Below are 21,198 nucleotides of genomic sequence, written 5' to 3' on the forward strand. Positions count from 1 at the left end.
CACAGGTGAGAAACAACAAGTTAATTCATCAACGTATAGCATTCAATTTATTCCGGACCATTAAAGACGCCGCCTTCCGCGTAGAATCATACGTCATCCTCGCCGCCATATTGGATAGGTCAAAGCAGAGAATAAAGATTAGCTGCGTTTAACTGTACCAACAGGTTTGCCGTCCAAACGAGATCAAATGGGATTACCTTTCACAGGTGAGACTGGAAAAATACTTTTCATTGTATTTGGTCATTATAATGTAATTTTACGAACAGATTTTCCTGACTTTGTGGCTAATATGAAGTCTCGCGCATAATAGTTTATGCGCATTCGTCCTTACTTCTTCTATTGTTCTGGTGTCTCCGAAGGGAGCGTCTTACAGCGCCCCTAGTTGTGTGGCATGTGTATTGCATCATTTTCAGCAAGCGTTGCGTTGCCATATGGACCTGATATTTTACTGATCGTTGCCCATTTGGACGCGATATATTTTTAAATAACATCTCGTTGCCGTTGTCGTGTGGATGTAGCCTCAGCTGACTTCAATGACTTGCATGATGGCAGAGAGCCAACGACCCACAGATCACCCTAACGACCCTCTAGGCTGTTCACACCCAGCCTCCAGTGACCCTAACAATCTACAGGATGGCTGAGAGGGTCAACGACCCATGCGACCTCAACAACTCCCCTTAGGGTTGCTTTTGGTCCACTAGAGGATAAATACCTGGAACTTCCCACTAGTCAGACAGAACTGAAGAAGCCTTTTGGATGAGAGGTGAAACGTCTTCAAGGATTTCAAGCAAGTCCTGTCGCATTCTTTAGCACCTATGATTCTCCAGCATAATGTGTCAGGTGATGGCGCACTACAGGCTATTCAGACAGATATTTGATGCCGTCAGCTTCCCGTATACTTCTCTGATAGATGAATCTGAAAGAAAAAGATACAAAGATTTGAATGGTAAAAGCTGCTGAAGTCTAACCTCCTTGCAATCCAAAGTAGTTTTATTTCAGTGTATAGAGTAGGGAGGTAACTGAGTACAAAGACATTATTCAGGTGGATATATAATGCGGGGCGGCACGGTGGTGTAGTGGTTAGCGCTGTCACCTCACAGCAAGAAGGTCCGGGTTCGAGCCCCGTGGCCGGCAAGGGCCTTTCTGTGTGGAGTTTGCATGTTCTCCCCGTGTCCGCGTGGGTTTCCTCTGGGTGCTCCGGTTTCCCCCACAGTCCAAAGACATGCAGGTTAGGTTAACTGGTGACTCTAAATTGACTGTAGGTGTGAATGTGAGTGTGAATGGTTGTCTGTGTCTATGTGTCAGCCCTGTGATGGCCTGGAGACTTGTCCAGGGTGTACCCCGCCTTTCGCCCGTAGTCAGCTGGGATAGGCTCCAGCTTGCCCGTGACCCTGTAGAACAGGATAAAGCGGCTAGAGATGAGATGAGATATATAATGTGAGCCTGGCTCTCTGGTGTTGTGGTCAGGGTGCAGGTTTGGCACCCTGTAGACCTGGGTTCAAGGCAGGACAAGGTGACTGTTCTTTCACTTCACTACAAGAAAGCTTGCCAGAAAGGTTGAGTCTTGGATCCTGTGGAGAAAAAAAAAAAAAGTCCCTCAAGTGGAAGGTTTTTACTTTCATGCAGTGCGAGACATGAACCTTTCAGGGCAAAAAATAAAAAGACCATGTACAGTACCATGATGCATTTAAAGCATTTATATATTATATGGACATGAGTGTTTTACTGGGAAATATGCCACTCGTATTTTTCATATGAGCTCCATCCGGGACATGGAGAACCAAAACCATGACAGAAATCTCTATATGTCACTCGTGAGGAAATCAATGATAAATTTGTTTTGATAAATTTGGGTACTTTTTGTTTGTGAATGTGTCTATATAACAAAGAAAATCACACTTTGGATCGAAGATATGAAGTTTATCTTCTCGTGTTGAAAAACTTGCATTTTTCATATGAAATACATCACGGATCTGAGTGACATATTTAAATAATATTGGCTGGCTTTTTTTTGTGGTATATCAGATATACGCGTATTCCATTCAGCTAGCATGATATTGAACAAGTCGAAGACGAGTTGCTGAATGGAATATATCTGATATACCATGAAAAAGCCAGCCAATATTATTATTATTATCTCATCTCATCTCATTATCTCTAGCCGCTTTATCCTTCTACAGGGTCGCAGGCAAGCTGGAGCCTATCCCAGCTGACTATGGGCGAAAGGCGGGGTACACCCTGGACAAGTCGCCAGATCATCACAGGGCTGACACATAGACACAGACAACCATTCACACTCACATTCACACCTACGGTCAATTTAGAGTCACCAGTTAACCTAACCTGCATGTCTTTGGACTGTGGGGGAAACCGGAGCACCTGGAGGAAACCCACGCGGACACGGGGAGAACATGCAAACTCCACACAGAAAGGCCCTCGCCGGCCACGGGGCTCAAACCCGGACCTTCTTGCTGTGAGGCGACAGCGCTAACCACTACACCACCGTGCCGCCCCTATTATTATTATTATTATTATTATTATTATTATTATACATACACATTCCTTTCGGGTGTTCAACGCATCTTTCTCTTTCAAAATTCTCTCAAAATCTTCCATATTTAACGAAGCAAACCTGGCGGCCATGTTCGTTTACAAATTGTCACAGTCACTCGCTCGCATGGAAATTTTACATCTCTGACATGTGACGTCATGTTGTTGTGACAACCATGCAATATCGTAAACCATATTCAACGCTCATTCTCCACTGGGTAGAGTGATGTAATACACATAGGATAAGCGATATGCTAACAATATTGCATGCTATCAAACCAAATTAATGAAACCCGCTAGAAGGGAATAGAACACATGTTTTTGCTCCATCGAAAAAGTGTCCTGTATGTATAATGATTCCCGATATTTCACGCCGATGATGTCACTCCCAGTTGTTTTCCCGCTGACTAGACACGCATTGTCGAAACTGGTTCAAAACTAAAATTCTTTTCATTAACTTGGTGTTCTTGTTTTTATGGATGTGTCCATATAATATAAAGAACATTACAAGGTGGTGCGAAGATATGTAGTTTATCTTCTCGTGTTGAAAATATATCACTCGTTTGCTTCGCTCGCTTGTGAAATATATGCTCATCACTCGAAGATAAACTTCATATCTTCGCACAACCGTGTAAGAGCCTCGATTTATGACGTGTTGAGAGTACCGTGGCCCGAGTTCAGAAATTGACAATTAAAAATCAAGCACCTCAATTGAAATTTTTTTTCAGTGTTGACAAATTCAGATACAGAGAGTATAACTGGTTTTAGATAGCTCATTCCAGTGCTGAGATTTGACCATTTTCACTGAAATTGACTCATTTTTCACATCTGGATTACTCAAATACAACAGTCTCCAAGTTAGAAAGGTGAAATGAGAAAAATACTGATTTCATGGTTTAGTTGTATAAGTTGAGAAGGAAAGATGTACAGGCTAACTGCAGGAGTGTTTCATCCTGCACTCTTGGATCTCTCTCTCTCTCTCTCTCTCTCTCTCGCCCCAGGTCTTTGCAGAGGAACCGGTTGAAGAAGCTGAACACTGACATGTTCATTAAGTACCAAAACCTTCAGAAGCTGTAAGGACCTGTATTTTCCTCTCTGATCTCACTGCACCTCAATTTTATCACATTACTTCATATTAAGGACTTAAAAGAAAGCAGCTAAAAAAAAGTAAGACAAATAAGATTCACCATTCAATTGGGATAAAAGTAATGGCGACCTCTGAAAGGAGGATTAATTAATATGGGTCTATGGTCGGTGATGCACTGCAATGGCTGAGCTGCATTACTGGGAAATGTGCCCACACTTTGTGGACCTCTTTTGTGTCATTTTCAAACTTTGTAGGTTTTGGTGTATTTTCCGCTATCTCAGATTCGATTCAACTTTATTTGCACACAAGATATACAACCCCGATTCCAAAAAAGTTGGGAAAAAGTACAAATTGTAAATAAAAAGGGAATGCAATAATTTACAAATCTCAAAAACTGATATTGTATTCACAATAGAACATAGACAACATATCAAATGTCGAAAATGAGACATTTTGAAATTTCATGCCAAATATTGGCTCATTTGAAATTTCATGACAGCAACACATCTCAAAAAAGTTGGGACAGGGGCAATAAGAGGCTGGAGAAGTTAAAGGTACAAAAAAGGAACAGCTGGAGGACCAAACTGCAACTCATTAGGTCAATTGGCAATAGGTCATTAACATGACTGGGTATAAAAAGAGCATCTTGGAGTGGCAGCAGCTCTCAGAAGTAAAGATGGGAAGAGGATCACCAATCCCCCTAATTCTGCCCCAACAAATAATGGAGCAATATCAGAAAGGAGTTTGACAGTGTAAAATTGCAAAGAGTTTGAACATATCATCATCTACAGAGCATAATATCATCAAAAGATTCAGAGAATCTGGAAGAATCTCTGTGCGTAAGGGTCAAGGCCGGAAAACCATACTGGGTGCCCGTGATCTTCGGGCCCTTAGATGGCACTGCATCACATACAGGCATGCTTCTGTACTGGAAATCACAAAATGGGCTCAGGAATATTTCCAGAGAACATTATCTGTGAACACAATTCACCGTGCCATCCGCCGTTGCCAGCTAAAACTCTATAGTTCAAAGAAGAAGCCGTATCAAAACACGATCCAGAAGCGCAGACGTCTTCTCTGGGCCAAGGCTCATTTAAAATGGACTGTGGCAAAGTGGAAAACTGTTCTGTGGTCAGACGAATCAAAATTTGAAGTTCTTTATGGAAATCAGGGACGCCGTGTCATTCGGACTAAAGAGGAGAAGGACGACCCAAGTTGTTATCAGCGCTCAGTTCAGAAGCCTGCATCTCTGATGGTATGGGGTTGCATTAGTGTGTGTGGCATGGGCAGCTTACTCATCTGGAAAGACACCATCAATGCTGAAAGGTATATCCAGGTTCTAGAGCAACATATGCTCCCATCCATATGACGTCTCTTTCAGGGAAGACCTTGCATTTTCCAACATGACAATGCCAAACCACATACTGCATCAATTACAGCATCATGGTTGCGTAGAAGAAGGGTCCGGGTACTGAACTGGCCAGCCTGCAGTCCAGATCTTTCACCCATAGAAAACATTTGGCGCATCATAAAACGGAAGATACGACAAAAAAGACCTAAGACAGTTGAGCAACTAGAATCCTACATTAGACAAGAATGGGTTAACATTCCTATCCCTAAACTTGAGCAACTTGTCTCCTCAGTCCCCAGACGTTTACAGACTGTTGTAAAGAGAAAAGGGGATGTCTCACAGTGGTAAACATGGCCTTGTCCCAACTTTTTTGAGATGTGTTGTTGTCATGAAATTTAAAATCACCTAATTTTTCTCTTTAAATGATACATTTTCTCAGTTTAAACATTTGATTTGTCATCTATGTTCTATTCTGAATAAAATATGGAATTTTGAAACTTCCACATCATTGCATTCTGTTTTTATTTACAATTTGTACTTTGTCCCAACTTTTTTGGAATCGGGGTTGTAATATGAGAAAGAAAATTTACTAAAAAGCTTAATAATAGAAAAATAATTTGCAAACCGTAGTTACAGAGGCAGCAGCAGGAAGTTTTGGATGTTTGGGGGGGGCGACGTGTCGCACACCAAAGGCGCGCCAAATCTAGGGGGGTCCGGGAGCATGCACCCTGGGAAATTTTGGAATTTTTAACCCTCTAAAACGCTATTTCCCGCATTTTGAGAGGCAAATTTTAGTGGAGTAAAGCTATGTTTAATGTCTCTATTAGAGTACATTTCATCCATGTATTTTTTTCTATATGAAACAGAACCAATGATACTATAATATAATTACATCTACTTAGTATCATTGAGAGAATAACACCCTCTTACCATGGGTTTGGTACTTTCTACTGTGTTTGTATGTGCATTTACTCACATGTAATGTTCAAATGTACCTTGCGTAATTGAAGGAACCAAAGTCGCGCATTCTCGTCATTGAAAGATGAGAAGGCAGCAGCAGTAGGGGTCAAATCCATGGTGTCCACGATATCTTTATATACATGTAATAGTGTCCAGTTTCCCTTAGTTTTCTCATGGATCAGCTAGAAACAGAGAAAATTGTTCCCAATGTCCTTGTTGAATTAAAGAGCTAATAGATTTATATACCTGCTCAGCTACGTGGTGCAACCCCGATTCCAAAAAAGTTGGGACAAAGTACAAATTATAAATAAAAACGGAATGCAATAATGTGGAAGTTTCAAAATTCCATATTTTATTCAGAATAGAACATAGATGACATATCAAATGTTTAAACTGAGAAAATGTATCATTTAAAGAGAAAAATTAGGTGATTTTAAATTTCATGACAACAACGCATCTCAAAAAAGTTGGGACAAGGCCATGTTTACCACTGTGAGACATCCCCTTTTCTCTTTACAACAGTCTGTAAACGTCTGGGGACTGAGGAGACAAGTTGCTCAAGTTTAGGGATAGGAATGTTAACCCATTCTTGTCTAATGTAGGATTCTAGTTGCTCAACTGTCTTAGGTCTTTTTTGTCCTATCTTCTGTTTTATGATGCGCCAAATGTTTTCTATGGGTGAAAGATCTGGACTGCAGGCTGACCAGTTCAGTACCCGGACCCTTCTTCTACGCAGCCATGATGCTGTAATTGATGCAGTATGTGGTTTGGCATTGTCATGTTGGAAAATGCAAGGTCTTCCCTGAAAGAGACGTCGTCTGGATGGGAGCATATGTTGCTCTAGAACCTGGATATACCTTTCAGCATTGATGGTGTCTTTCAAGATGTGTAAGCTGCCCATGCCACACGCACTAATGCAACCCCATACCATCAGAGACGCAGGCTTCTGAACTGAGCGCTGATAACAACTTGGGTCGTCCTTCTCCTCTTTAGTCCGAATGACACGGCGTCCCTGATTTCCATAAAGAACTTCAAATTTTGATTCGTCTAACCACAGAACAGTTTTCCACTTTGCCACAGTCCATTTTAAATGAGCCTTGGCCCAGAGAAGATGTCTGCGCTTCTGGATCATGTTTAGATACGGCTTCTTCTTTGAACTATAGAGTTTTAGCTGGCAATGGCGGATGGCACGATGAATTGTGTTCACAGATAATGTTCTCTGGAAATATTCCTGAGCCCATTTTGTGATTTCCAATACAGAAGCATGCCTGTATGTGATGCAGTGCCGTCTAAGGGCCCGAAGATCACGGGCACCCAGTATGGTTTTCCGGCCTTGACCCTTACGCACAGAGATTCTTCCAGATTCTCTGAATCTTTTGATGATATTATGCACTGCAGATGATGATATGTTCAAAGTCTTTGTAATTTTACACTGTCGAACTCCTTTCTGATATTGCTCCACTATTTGTCAGTGCAGAATTAGGGGGATTGGTGATCCTCTTCCCATCTTTACTTCTGAGAGCTGCTGCCACTCCAAGATGCTCTTTTTATACCCAGTCATGTTAATGACCTATTGCCAATTGACCTAATGAGTTGCAATTTGGTCCTCCAGCTGTTCCTTTTTTGTACCTTTAACTTTTCCAGCCTCTTATTGCCCCTGTTCCAACTTTTTTGAGATGTGTTGCTGTCATGAAATTTCAAATGAGCCAATATTTGGCATGAAATTTCAAAATGTCTCACTTTCGACATTTGATATGTTGTCTATGTTCTATTGTGAATACAATATCAGTTTTTGAGATTTGTAAATTATTGCATTCCGTTTTTATTTACAATTTGTACTTTGTCCCAACTTTTTTGGAATCGGGGTTGTATAAAGCAAGAGCACGAATAACTGTCTTTCCTTTCGTCTTCAATGTGAGTAAACAGTCATTCATTTCTTGGTTTGCGAAATTTGACTTGGGATGTTAAAAAAATGTATCCTGAAAACTTACCTCGTTATCATCAATCAACTTGGGTGCCTTTGTCAAGCTCAAAAAATTTGCAATGGATATTTGTCTGAAGCTCCTCTTCAGACTGTTTTTCAGTGAGTGGTTGGGCAGCAAGCGAATTTGTGTAGATCTAGAGCAGCATCATGTTTTTGGGCTCCCAAAACCGCTTGTACACCTCATGAATGCTATCCAGCCATCCGGACAGGACATGAGTTATCAGTCAGATACAAATGTAGCGACACTGTCATAGCCTTGCTGTCACAGGGTCCCCACTTTGGCGCGAGTACCCAAGGAGACCAGACATGTCTAGACAGTTGCCACAGCAACAGGTTAATTAGTCCACAGAATATTCATAAATCAGCTTGCCTACTAAAAGTGATGGGTTTTGCAGTTCTGCATAAGCCAAATCAGGAAAATCCTGGAAAGCGGAGGCAATCAGTGACATCAGGGCCAGGCTAAGTTGCATCAGTTTTGGTGCGAATGGGTGCTACCAACCTACAGTACAAAGGGATGCCGCCGGGGCACCAGGATGAAGGGAAGCAGCGGAATTTAATAGGGGAAAACAAAGGTGTGCAGTGGGCTGTTTAGTCACACTACTCTCTCCTTTTCTTCCGTGTAAATAGTCAAAGGACTCCCATCGTAACTTGGAGGGACACAGCCCCCCCAACATAATATTTTGCGGGGGGCGGTCACCCCCCGTCCCCCCTCTGCCGCCGCCACGGAGTTACTACAGTTATTGATGTAAGGTGTGTGTGTGTGTATATATATATATATGTGTGTGACTGTTGAAATAGTATAAACTTTCATGTCAACAGCCACCCAGGTCATATTACTTTTTTTTTTTGTTAGAACAAAACAAAGTATGTCACTGAGACAGTGTTGTAGTAGCAATGACAGGCCATTTTTAAATCTAGTTGTGATCAAGGAGTGTGGCATATCAAAAGAAAGAGTATGATGTTTTGAATTCAAAACTGGTTTTATTTTCCCCCTAGGTTAAATAGAACAGACGTTACAGCTGTTTTACATTTTCAAAAAAAAATTTTTCCTCCGCCAGCCTTATTTGGCCGCTTCCAGCAATATACCTCCATCTTGAGAAAGTAAAGTAAAGCACCTTCAGGAGCAATTATTGTGCGCAAAATATCTATCAATTGCTCAGAGTTTAAAAATAACCTTTTGCTCCAGTATTTTTTATTTATTTTGAAATTGAATTGCATTATTTGCATAGTGAGATGGCGTAAACTACTCAAATCAATTTTAACAACTGAGCAATGGCACGACCAGAACTGTTGATTGTAGGTGCTTTGTTGGCCATTGTACTGAATCATTCAAACCCAACTAAAGATCATTAAGGATAATAACAATCTACATAGATTCCTTTTAAAGTATTAAATCTGTCCTCTCTGACTGTATTCTCTTCTGTACAATTCGCCTAATTGGCATACAAACGCCCCTTATTGCATGTGATGGCACAACAAGGCAAAAGGTGGCAGCACAGTTCCACATGTTACTTTTCAGAGGATGGCACTCAAAAGCGCTATGTATTACATGTTTCTAATCAAATGCGACTTCTTCAAAACAATATGATTAACATCCCTGAACCTTCTCTTTTTTTCTCTATCCTCCAGAATCCAATATTTTTATTGTTTTCCATAGAAAGATAGACATCTATTGAACATGACTAGAACTTCCGCTGTCTCCGTCCGGCTTCCGGTCTGACCGAAATTACTGCAAAAAGGCCCACCAGGGGTCATGATCATTCCCGACCTCTGGTATCGATTTTGGCCGGTGTCGACCAATAGAAAGCGAGCTAGAGTCTAACACATCACAGGGGTGGCACGTCATCGACTTTCAACCAAAATCCAACATGGCTGCGCCCAGCAGTTTCACCATCAACTTTCAGGAAAAAGATTGCCATGTCAAAAGTAATCAGTAATCAGTGTGTGCATGTGTGTGTGGTGTAATACGAACTTAAACAGTCTATAAGCAGCAGTGTTGTAGTCGAGTCACTAAACCTCAAGTCCGAGTCCTGTCTCGAGTCCCCAGTCACTACGTTTACATGCACATAGAGAGAATCGAATTTCTGCCGTTGCTCGACTGATATCGAAGTTCAAAATGCCATGTATACACCTTAATTCGGCTGAAATTGAACCGAACTTGATTTCTCGGAATCGACCTACACGACCTAGTTTATGCGATTTCTGCCGAGCTACTTTGTGCATGTATACCCTATCGAGCTAGTTGTCGAGCTACTTCCGGAAGTGACGAGTGACGAGACCACAAGCGGGAAACACAACAGCCTCGGTCGGCATGACAACAGTAGTAGCGAGCAGCAGAAGAGGTCAGGAGGAACAAACGAAGAAGAGAAAATGGCGATGTAGAGCTCTCTGAAGTGTGGGTGGAGCACAGAGGACGGCAGGACAAAGCTTCTGGTACTAATAGGCTTTTTATTGTCAGACTTTTCAGTTTAACAGCCTACTTTTATTCTTGAGAGAAAAAAAAACACACACACACACACGCGCACGCGTGCGCTGTGTTCTAGTCCCGGGATGAGCGCTCCCCTCTTCTCTCCCTCTGCCTCCTTAAATAGGGCGCGGTTACTAGGAAGACACACAAACACAGGTTAATTACCGTCAGGTGAAGTGATTCTGCCACTCACCTTCCCTGGCTCCGCCCTCCTGTCACAGACCGGCGCTTGACCACGCCCCCACTGCCACAGGCAAGCAGAAACGTGCACTTCTGGAGCAATGAGGAGACAGAGTTCATGCTCATTCAGCTTAAGGAGTTGAATATATTAAAATACATGGACGGGAGAAAAACGCGCAATGGAGAACACGGAACTGATAACTTTGTTTACACTCTTGAATAGCTCTTCTTCATGACGGCAACCGGAAGTGTACCAACACAATGGGGCGTGTTGCGCCACCTGTGGCTCGGGTGCACAATGCACCTCACACAATAGCCCGATTTCATTGTGTGCATGTAGGATTGGATTTCTCTGGCACCCTGCTGGGACCTTCAGCTCGATTACCGACAGCAGCTCGATTTGGATGTGCATGTAACTGTAGTCAGTGTTCAAGTTTGAGTCAAGTTGAAGTCATTAAAGAAATTTTGAGTCAAGTCCAAGAACAAGACTCCAACCGCACCATTTGACGGTGGTTGTTGCTGCCTTTATGTGAAAGTGTCTCTGCTACTGTGTCGGACTAACGTTCCTGCTCGATTGCCCCATTTTAGTTAACAGGCTACAGATAAAAAGCTTGTTCATCGCTCAGCAAGCCCCGCCCACTATCAACAGGGCAAATAATATGAGAGAAGGTTAACACTAGCTAGTTCATCGCTCAGCAAGCCCCGCCCGCTATCAACAGACCAATGAACATAGCGTGTCACTTCCTTCTCTGGGTGGAGTCTTACCAAATGATGAGTGAAGTTCAAGGTTGTCCCCGTCGTCTCCTCGATAGTTCTTGTACATATGGAACACATAGCAGTGCATTTTTTCCCACCGCACGGGAAGTCTGAAGCAAAGCGGACAATCCTAGCGGCGTTCTCTCCAGGCATTTTAGCGCCATTAATGTTAGTTTGTTCCTGAACATGACGTATGAACACGTGAATGTGCATTCTCTTGCACAAAATTAGTATAAAAATGAATGTAGATATAAATATCTTATGCCAAATTATTATGGCATGTTACAAAAAATAAAGAAAAAATTCAAGTCCTCGTCTCCAATTTACGAGTCCGAATGCAGTTAATGCACGACTCCGAGTCATCAGTACTCAAGTCCAAGTCAAGTCACGAGTCCTTAAAATTAGGGCACGAGTCGGACTCGAGTACTACAAGCCTGCACTGAGATACTGAGATGTGTCATATACACATGTAAACATTGAGAAAATCAGCAATACTTTTGTAAATATGGTGTGATTTTTTTTCCTTTTTGCTTGGTTTGGCCAATGAAAATATTTACACCCGACTAAAAACTTCTAAAAGGTTGATAAATGAGGCACATTCTGTTTTTTTCTCTCTAATGAGACGCTCAGAGCTAGAATAATTCCTCCCTATAGGGCACAGATGCCATTACTAAGCTCATTATAAATGTTCTGCTTGTGTAGTTACAAACAGCCTCAAAGAAACAAGAACCAGATCGTATTCTATGTTTCACAAATACTTCAGGTTTTTTTTGAAAAAAAATTTATATTACATCTTATACAATACTGTGCAAAAGTCTTAGGCACCCTGTGGGTTTTTTTATTCTTACAAACTTTGTTATAGATTTCTACTTTATGGCTTCTACATTATCAAGTCAAAACATTACAAAAACATTTTAGAGTTCCAAAAGTTTTTTTTCAGCACAAAATTAAATGTTACAGGAAAAAAAAAAGTTTGTACCTGAGCAGCATATTACATAAGAGAGTACTTTCTTTTCAGATTAAAAAAGAAAACATAATGAAGGAGGGCAGCACGGTGGTGTAGTGGTTAGCGCTGTCGCCTCACAGCAAGAAGGTCCGGGTTCGAGCCCCGTGGCCGGCGAGGGCCTGTCTGTGTGGAGTTTGCATGTTCTCCCCGTGTCCGCGTGGGTTTCCTCCGGGTGCTCCGGTTTCCCCCACAGTCCAAAGACATGCAGGTTAGGTTAACTGGTGACTCTAAATTGACCGTAGGTGTGAATGTGAGTGTGAATGGTTGTCTGTGTCTATTGCCGCTTTTCCACTACCAACGCGGCTGAGTTGGGCTGAGCCGTGCCGTGCTGAGTTGGGCTGAGTGGGGCTGTTGGAGTTGCATTTCGACTACAACCGCGCTGAACCGTGCTGGCTGGAAGTGGGTGGACACATTGGGTGGAGTTAGCGAAAGTGGGTGGACGTCACGTGATGTCATTAGGCGGCGCAAACAGTGACATCAGTGATCTTTTAAGTGGTAGTCTCACGCCCCGGATAGTAAACAATAAACATTGAGGACATGGAGTCGTTAGTGTTGCTGGTCTTGGTGCTGTGGCTTGTTGTCACCGACAACGCCAACAGATACTGGCAAGAGCGTATAGATGAGGCGAGGCGCATAAGGCTTTAGAAATTCTCGTAATTCTTCTTCTTCCGGGTTTACGGTGTTTACAGATCCCAGCGTGCTCGCGGGGTGTGTGTGGGCGTGTGAGGATACTCCTCCTCACCAATCAGTGCACAGGGGAGTGTCTCCTCACGCCCCTAGCCCCACTCGGCTCGGTTTGGCTCGCTTCAGCCCCACTCCAAAACCGTGCGAGTTTTGGGTGCTAAGTAGGGCTGAAGCAAGCTGAGTCGTGCTGTTCTGAGGTAGTCGAAACGCGAGCCGTGTCGGGCTGAAGTGAGCTGAAGCGAGCTGAAAAAGGGTAGTGGAAAAGGGCCATATGTGTCAGCCCTGTGATGACCTGGCGACTTGTCCAGGGTGTACCCCGCCTTTCGCCCGTAGTCAGCTGGGATAGGCTCCAGCTTGCCTGCGACCCTGTAGAACAGGATAAAGCGGCTAGAGATAATGAGATGAGACCAAATATTGACTTTGTTTCATTTATTATGGCTTACTGATTACCATTTATAGTACTTTTTAAATGTTGAAACATTTCATTTCATTATTTTTAAGTCATTTTTCATCTACAGCATTTCTTTACATATAGGCCTAAGACTTTTATACAGTACTGAACATCTCCATCATAGAACGTAAATTCAGAATTGTAGATTTGCTGATTTTGCTGTGATAATCTGTGATAACACCTAACATCTCTGAACTATTATTACTTTTCAGGTACCTACAGCACAATCGCATCAAAGTGGTCGAACCCTACGCGTTCCGAGGCCTTTACAACTTAACACGGCTGTGAGTGCTCGGTTTTAAAACCAACAAATCTTTTTCCTCTACTCTGTGATGGTTCACCGTGTCTGCATTAATAAATCATTTTAAAGTGCTTTTATGTATTAGTGAAGATCTTTGTGTCAGACTCTTCTTTACATCCTTGCAAAAAGATCCTTTTTTCTTACAAAAAAAGGCTCTTGTTGGTTGGTCCAAGGTTCAATTTCAACTCAAGGATGTTTTGTCATCATTTGCTATTTACACTCTGAGGAACCCTCTATAAGACAAGCCTCTTCTATTTTGGAATTCAAATCTCATCTTAAAACTTACCTGTACATGTTACCTGAGACCTGAGAGGTGATTGAGGAGCTCCCCACATACAACCCAGATTCCAAAAAAGTTGGGACAAAGTACAAACTGTAAATAAAAACGGAATGCAATGATGTGGAAGTTTCAAAATTCCATATTTTATTCAGAATAGAACATAGATGACATATCAAATGCTTAAACTGAGAAAATGTATCATTTAAAGAGAAAAATTAGGTGATTTTAAATTTCATGACAACAACAGATCTCAAAAAAGTTGGGACAAGGCCATGTTTACCACTGTGAGACATCCCCTTTTCTCTTTACAACAGTCTGTAAACGCCTGGGGACTGAGGAGACAAGTTGCTCAAGTTTAGGGATAGGAATGTTAACCCATTCTTGTCTAATGTAGGATTCTAGTTGCTCAACTGTCTTAGGTCTTTTTTGTTGTATCTTCCGTTTTATGATGCACCAAATACTTTCTATGGGTGAAAGCTCTGGACTGCAGGCTGGCCAGTTCAGTACCCGGACCCTTCTTCTACGCAGCCATGATGCTGTAATTGATGCAGTATGTGGTTTGGCATTGTCTTGTTGGAAAATGCAAGGTCTTCCCTGAAAGAGACGTCGTCTGGATGGGAGCATATGTTGCTCTAGAACCTGGATATACCTTTCAGCATTGATGGTGTCTTTCCAGATGTGTAAGCTGCCCATGCCACACGCACTAATGCAACCCCATACCATTTAGAGATGCAGGCTTCTGAACTGAGTGCTGATAACAACTTGGGTCGTCCTTCTCCTCTTTAGTCCGAATGACACGGCGTCCCTGATTTCCATAAAGAACTTCAAATTTTGATTCGTCTGACCACAGAACAGTTTTCCACTTTGCCACAGTCCATTTTAAATGAGCCTTGGCCCAGAGAAGACGTCTGCGCTTCTGGATCATGTTTAGATACGGCTTCTTCTTTGAACTATAGAGTTTTAGCTGGCAACGGCGGATGGCACGGTGAATTGTGTTCACAGATAATGTTCTCTGGAAATATTCCTGGGCCCATTTTGTGATTTCCAATACAGAAGCATGCCTGTATGTGATGCAGTGCGGTCTAAGGGCCCGAAGATCACGGGCACCCAGTATGGTTTTCCAGCCTTAACCCTTACGCACAGAGATTCTTCCAGATTCTCTGAATCTTTTGATGATATTATGCACTGTAGATGATGATATGTTCAAACTCTTTGCAATTTTACACTGTCGAACTCCTTTCTGATATTGCTCCACTATCTGTCGGTGCAGAATTAGGGGGATTGGTGATCCTCTTCCCATCTTTACTTCTGAGAGCCGCTGCCACTCCCAGATGCTCTTTTTATACCCAGTCATGTTAATGACCTATTGCCAATTGACCTAATGAGTTGCAATTTGGTCCTCCAGCTGTTCCTTTTTTGTACCTTTAACTTTTCCAGCCTCTTATTGCCCCTGTCCCAACTTTTTTGAGATGTGTTGCTGTCATGAAATTTCAAATGAGCCAATATTTGGCATGAAATTTCCAAATGTCTCACTTTTGACATTTGATATGTTGTCTATGTTCTGTTGTGAATACAATATCAGTTTTTGAGATTTGTAAATTATTGCATTCCGTTTTTATTTACAATTTGTACTTTGTCCCAACTTTTTTGGAATCGAGGTTGTATGAAGCCTGTGTAGCAGAGCTCCATACTTAACAGAATATAATAACGCATCGATCTGATTTTTGATGGCTTTTGCATCCATATGAACATCCGACATACGTGTACCACCACAGGGAACCCAGCCGTAACTGCAAGGCAGCGTATCTCATAAACACCTGACCATCAGACAACGATATTTGTATCTTTATTTACATAACATAGATGGGTTTTTATCCAGCACTTTATTTTTAATTTTTTTTTTAAAGAATAACTTGGGATAATTAACTAACACGTTTTACGGGAAATATTAACAACAGTCTCATATAAAATGAGTTAAAATAGTTTTATTAGTTTATTAAGTTGTTGGACAGTTGTAACCAGGCAACTGTTTAATGTACAGTATCAAGTCTGAAATATCAAGATCGCCCCGCTAACCTTTGGAGCTCATACGCTGCATTCAGTCGAGGAGTGTGTTTTCCAGTGGGTTTTTTATCCCCCGCTGGCTGAAAGGCCCAAATGGGGATTATGTCGGGGTGATTTCCGTCCTTCCGTCCATCCCAGGAAGAGTGCTCACCTTCTGAAATCAACTCCTCTCACAATTTTTGCAGGAATTTCACGGAACTTGGCAGGATTCTTTGTTATATGTCAGTAATACACATATTGCAATTTCGTTAAATTTGGTCACATTTTACCAGAGTTACAGCCCTTGATTAACAAAATTATACTTTGACAATTTCATGAGAGTGTGTTTTCCTTCTGAAATCAACTCCTCTCACAATTTTTGGAGAAATTTCACCAAACTTGGCAAAAGACAAATTCAGTTCGGTCGCATTTTACCAGAGTTGTGGCCCTTGATTAACAACCTTGTACTTTTACAATTTCATGAAGGTGTGCTTGCCTTCTGACATCAACTCATCTCACAATTTTTGGACGAATTTCTCGAAGCTTGGTAAAAGGCTTTGTTATATGACGGTAATACGCAGATTGCGATTTAATTTCTTTTGTGAAATTTTTACCAGAGTTTTGACCCTTGATTAAATAACTTGTACTTTGACAATTTCATGAGGGTGTACGTTCTTCTGAAATCAACTCCTCTCACAATTTGTGGAGTAATTTCACCAAACTTGGCAAAAGGCTTTGTAATATGACAGTTATACGCATATTGAAATTTTGTTTAATTTGGGCAAATTCTACCAGAGTTATGCCCTTGATTATTAACAAGTTTGTACTTTGGCAAGTTCATCAAGGTGTGCTTGCTTTCTGAAATCAACTTCCCTCACAATTTTTATCCCCCACTGGCCGAAAGGCCCAAAGGGGGATTATGTCATGGCGACGTCCATCCATCCCGGGAAGGGTACTCACCTTCTGAAATCAACTCCTCTCACAATTTTTGGAGGAATTTCACAAAACTTGACAGGATTCTTTGTTATATGTCGGTAATACGTATATTGCACTTTCGTTCAATTCAGTCGCATTTTACCAGAGTTATGGCCTAGTTGCCAGTGGGGGATATTGTGCTCTCAGAGCACTCTTGTCCTGAAGGTTTTTATCCTACTGTTTTGTTTTGTTTTTAATAGCGTGCAGCATATCTTTGCATTGTATGCTCTTTTACCAGAACAATTTCTTACTCTGCACACCCTTGTAAACATAATCACTGTATAGTTCAATAGCAATTATGAGCATCTTTCCTTCATTTGAGATAATCTAAACCTACCGTGGATAGATATCGATTAGTTCTTACGTATGTCTGATAATATTCGATCATAACTATACAGTAATGATGTAAAGTGAAAGCGCTGGTTCACTGCTGTCCACCGGGCACCCAGCAGAGTCACACCATAATAAACGTCATGGTCTTTCTGGCGCATAGCATGCGGTGTCAAAAAAAGGAATAAATACGTATTTGTAACTGTGATGCATATCTCATTATTGATCTCACTGTGACAAGACAATACAGCAATTTATTGACATGAAATACACAACACAATTCGATGGTTCATTCATGGTGCTAAATGATTCTATTTAGGTTGATTTTGTGCCCTTGCAAATATTTTGCTCATACACTCATCAGGAGCTCTGCTTTTACACAGTGCCTCAATATATATTCATATCATTTGTTGCTATTTTCCCCCCAATTTTCTTACCTGCCAGTCTCAATTCCTACTCACCAGCCATCTCTGCATGATCATACATCTACCCACCAATGAAAGTGAAAACTAACACATTGCTCTCCTCTGAGACAAGTGAAGTCATCCAAATGCAGCTTTATAAACTTTTTCATGCTGCATCACAGGGTGATGTACCACACTCTAATGAACGAGCTATCTGCCCTCTTCCTCATACATGTGCTCACATTTGGCAATGATTGGCTAGTTGCTCTATGATTGACAGGGAGACAGAGTACACTATTACCCCTTTTCCACCAAATCAGTTCCAGGGCTGGTTCGGAGCCAGTGCTGGTGCTGGTTCACAACTCGTTCAACTTGCGAGCCAGCTGAGAACCAGTTTGCTTTTCCATAGCTCGCGGTGCCACGTCATTACGTCGCTGTATATGTCATTACGTCGCTGTATACTGTACGTCAGTTACGTCGCTACGTTTGCTTAAACCTTGGCGTGAATATCGAAGCAAAAACAACACGGAAGAAGCAGCAGCAGCAACAACAACAACAATAATAATAATGGCTGACTTCGCGTTTGTACAGCTGCTGCTTCTCGTCGCTTAAAAATGGCGATCTTTCGTGGTCTTGTTATTGTTGTTGGTCTTAACAACTCCGCCCCCCACTGACGTAAGCGGTTCTTTCCTCTGGCCCAGCAGAGAGTTGGTGCTAGCCTGGAACCGGTTTTTCTGGCCCCAGAGCCAGTTCTTTGTCAGTGGAAACAGAAAACCCGGTTCCAAACTAAGCACTGGCCCCGAACCAGCCCTGGAACTGCTTTGGTGGAAAAGGGGCATATGTCATTCCTCCTACTGAAGGCCAATTTATGCTGACAATGCAGTCCTCGCAGATAGCGTCGCAGACAGTGTCTGCGTAGCCCCCCCACCTTCGCAGACGCTCTGCGCGCACCTCCCAAAAATTGTGACCACCGCAGAAGCCTCGCAGACAGCATCGCAGACAAGAGGGCTCTGATTGGTCCACTCTACATCTGCTGTACATGCACTTCCGCTTCCCTACTTTCCTGGTTTGGTTTGTTTTCACGACCGCCATTTTTAAAAACACGAGCAAAGATGGAGCAGCATGAAGAGCGGTTGATTGAGGAAGTACGTACATCTATACGACTCCAGTTCTAGTCGTTATAAGTAACCGGAGGATAAACACTCCACTAACCACACCCACCAACTACTCCTAGCGACTTCGCGCCCCCTTGCGTTGTGCCGGTGAATAACATCGCGCACGCCTATTATTCCCGCTCAACAATAAATTACAACTGTCTGCGAAAAGCTATCTGCGAAAGCCTTGTCGCACGAGCATGCAGAGGCCCTTAGAGAGCACAGCCAACATTTGCTTTCTTGGGTCTTGGTCACAGATGGCTGTGGCATTGTCTGGATTCAAACTAATGATCTCCAGATGATAGGGCAAATGTTTGTGTGAAACCTGATGATGAGTCCAATCAAATCCATGGGGTCAATCTATCAGAGTGTTGTCTGAATCTGTGTTTCAGTTGAAGGGAGCATTAAATGTTGAACAAAATATTAAAACTTTGTTTATTTCCAGGTTTTGAATGTAGTCTCTGACTTTTTGGACTTCACTGTGTTTCTTATTTTTGTTTTATTCAGCATGTAGTACTTTGGTCAATGTGGGTGATTTTAAATATGCTTTATAAATAAATCTTACTTACTTACCAACTAACTAATAAAAACTCAATTGCAATGTCAGGAACCCTATCTTTACTTCTCTGACCATGAATAAGTGATGCTGAGATGTAAAGGCTTTTTTTTATGTCGACTGAGGAATAATAATAATAATGAGACTGTCAGCGATGGCGTAACTCATTCCGGCCCCGTCTAGTCCAGAAGGAACAATCTAAAGTGGGCCATCTTGCGCAATAAATGTTGCAAGCTATATACTGAAGCGATATACACTACCGTTCAAAAGTTTGGGGTCACCCAGACAATTTTGTGTTTTCCATGAAAAGTCACACTTTTATTTACCACCGTAAGTTGTAAAATGAATAGAAAATATAGTCAAGACATTTTTCTGGCCATTTTGAGCATTTAATCGACCCCACAAATGTGATGCTCCAGAAACTCAATCTGCTCAAAGGAAGGTCAGTTTTATAGCTTCTCTAAAGAGCTAAACTGTTTTCAGCTGTGCTAACATGATTGTACAAGGGTTTTCTAATCATCCATTAGCCTTCTGAGGCAATGAGCAAACACATTGTACCATTAGAACACTGGAGTGAGAGTTGCTGGAAATGGGCCTCTATACACCTATGGAGATATTGCACCAAAAACCAGACATTTGCAGCTAGAATAGTCATTTACCACATTAGCAATGTATAGAGTGGATTTCTGATTAGTTTAAAGTGATCTTCATTGAAAAGAACAGTGCTTTTCTTTCAAAAATAAGGACATTTCAAAGTGACCCCAAACTTTTGAACAGTAGTATACACTCTAGGAATCCCAACCTATTTACCAGAAAGAATCCAAAATGGCAAGGAATTGACCAGAAAGAAGCGATTTTTGTTGAACTGCTCATTAAGGTTTAATTAGTCCATAACGTCATTAATAATTGTAATGAAGCAAATCTGGGTAGAAGTTATATGCACCCTTGGTACCCCTACCTTCATGCCAGAAAGAATAAAAATCGGTGAAGAATTGACAGAGAGAAGAAGTGATTTTTGTGAAATGTGGATGAGGCCGGATGGACGACGGACAACACATGATGGCATAAACTCATCGCCTGTCGGCCAGATGAGATAATAATAATAATAATAATAATAATAATAATAAGTTGAACTTATCCAGCGCCTTTCGCACACCCAAGGTCGCTTTACAATTACAAAAAAAAAAAAAAGTCCACCAAAAGAGGGTCAGGATGTAATTCCACTGGTGGTAGATTAAAGGCTCACAGCCATGTTTTTTTCTTTTTGTTTTCTTAGGTATCTGAGCCATAATCGAATCTCTAGCCTGATGCCAGGAGTATTTCAGGACCTACACAAACTGGAATGGCTGTAAGTAGTTCAATTTCCATATTCCTGATTGATTCTGGCATGTAATTAAGATGCTATAAAGTGGCCATGAATCGAAACTTGTCTCTTTCTCATTAGTGTCATAATATACCGTGATCTCATTCATCATAATGACGCTTGATTATCTTGTACACGTTGCACTACATGAATGCGTGACTTTGGCTCTGAAAGCCATTCCATACGTATCTGCTGATTAAATCCTTGTAGATGCAGCAGCCTTCGTGCATCAATTAGTGCTCAATCAGCCAGAACACGAAAATGCAGACAGAATTATCCTTCAAGATTAATGTTTATTCATGAACTCCTTAGCATT

At 41.7% G+C, this 21,198-nt stretch overlaps 1 protein-coding gene across 1 annotated transcript in view; it reads left to right on the forward strand.

Annotated features, from left to right (window-relative positions):
• The window catches only part of rxfp1 (relaxin family peptide receptor 1), a 178,795-nt gene that overhangs the window by 83,542 nt on the left and 74,055 nt on the right, over positions 1 to 21,198 (forward strand). Inside the window, exons 5-7 of the mRNA XM_060927178.1 lie at positions 3,552 to 3,623; positions 13,689 to 13,760; positions 20,796 to 20,867. Of these exons, the coding sequence (XP_060783161.1) occupies positions 3,552 to 3,623; positions 13,689 to 13,760; positions 20,796 to 20,867 (216 nt within the window). The remainder of the gene's footprint in view (positions 1 to 3,551; positions 3,624 to 13,688; positions 13,761 to 20,795; positions 20,868 to 21,198) is intronic.

Source organism: Neoarius graeffei, chromosome 8, assembly GCF_027579695.1.
Source record: "Neoarius graeffei isolate fNeoGra1 chromosome 8, fNeoGra1.pri, whole genome shotgun sequence".
Taxonomy (NCBI): Eukaryota; Metazoa; Chordata; class Actinopteri; order Siluriformes; family Ariidae; genus Neoarius; species Neoarius graeffei.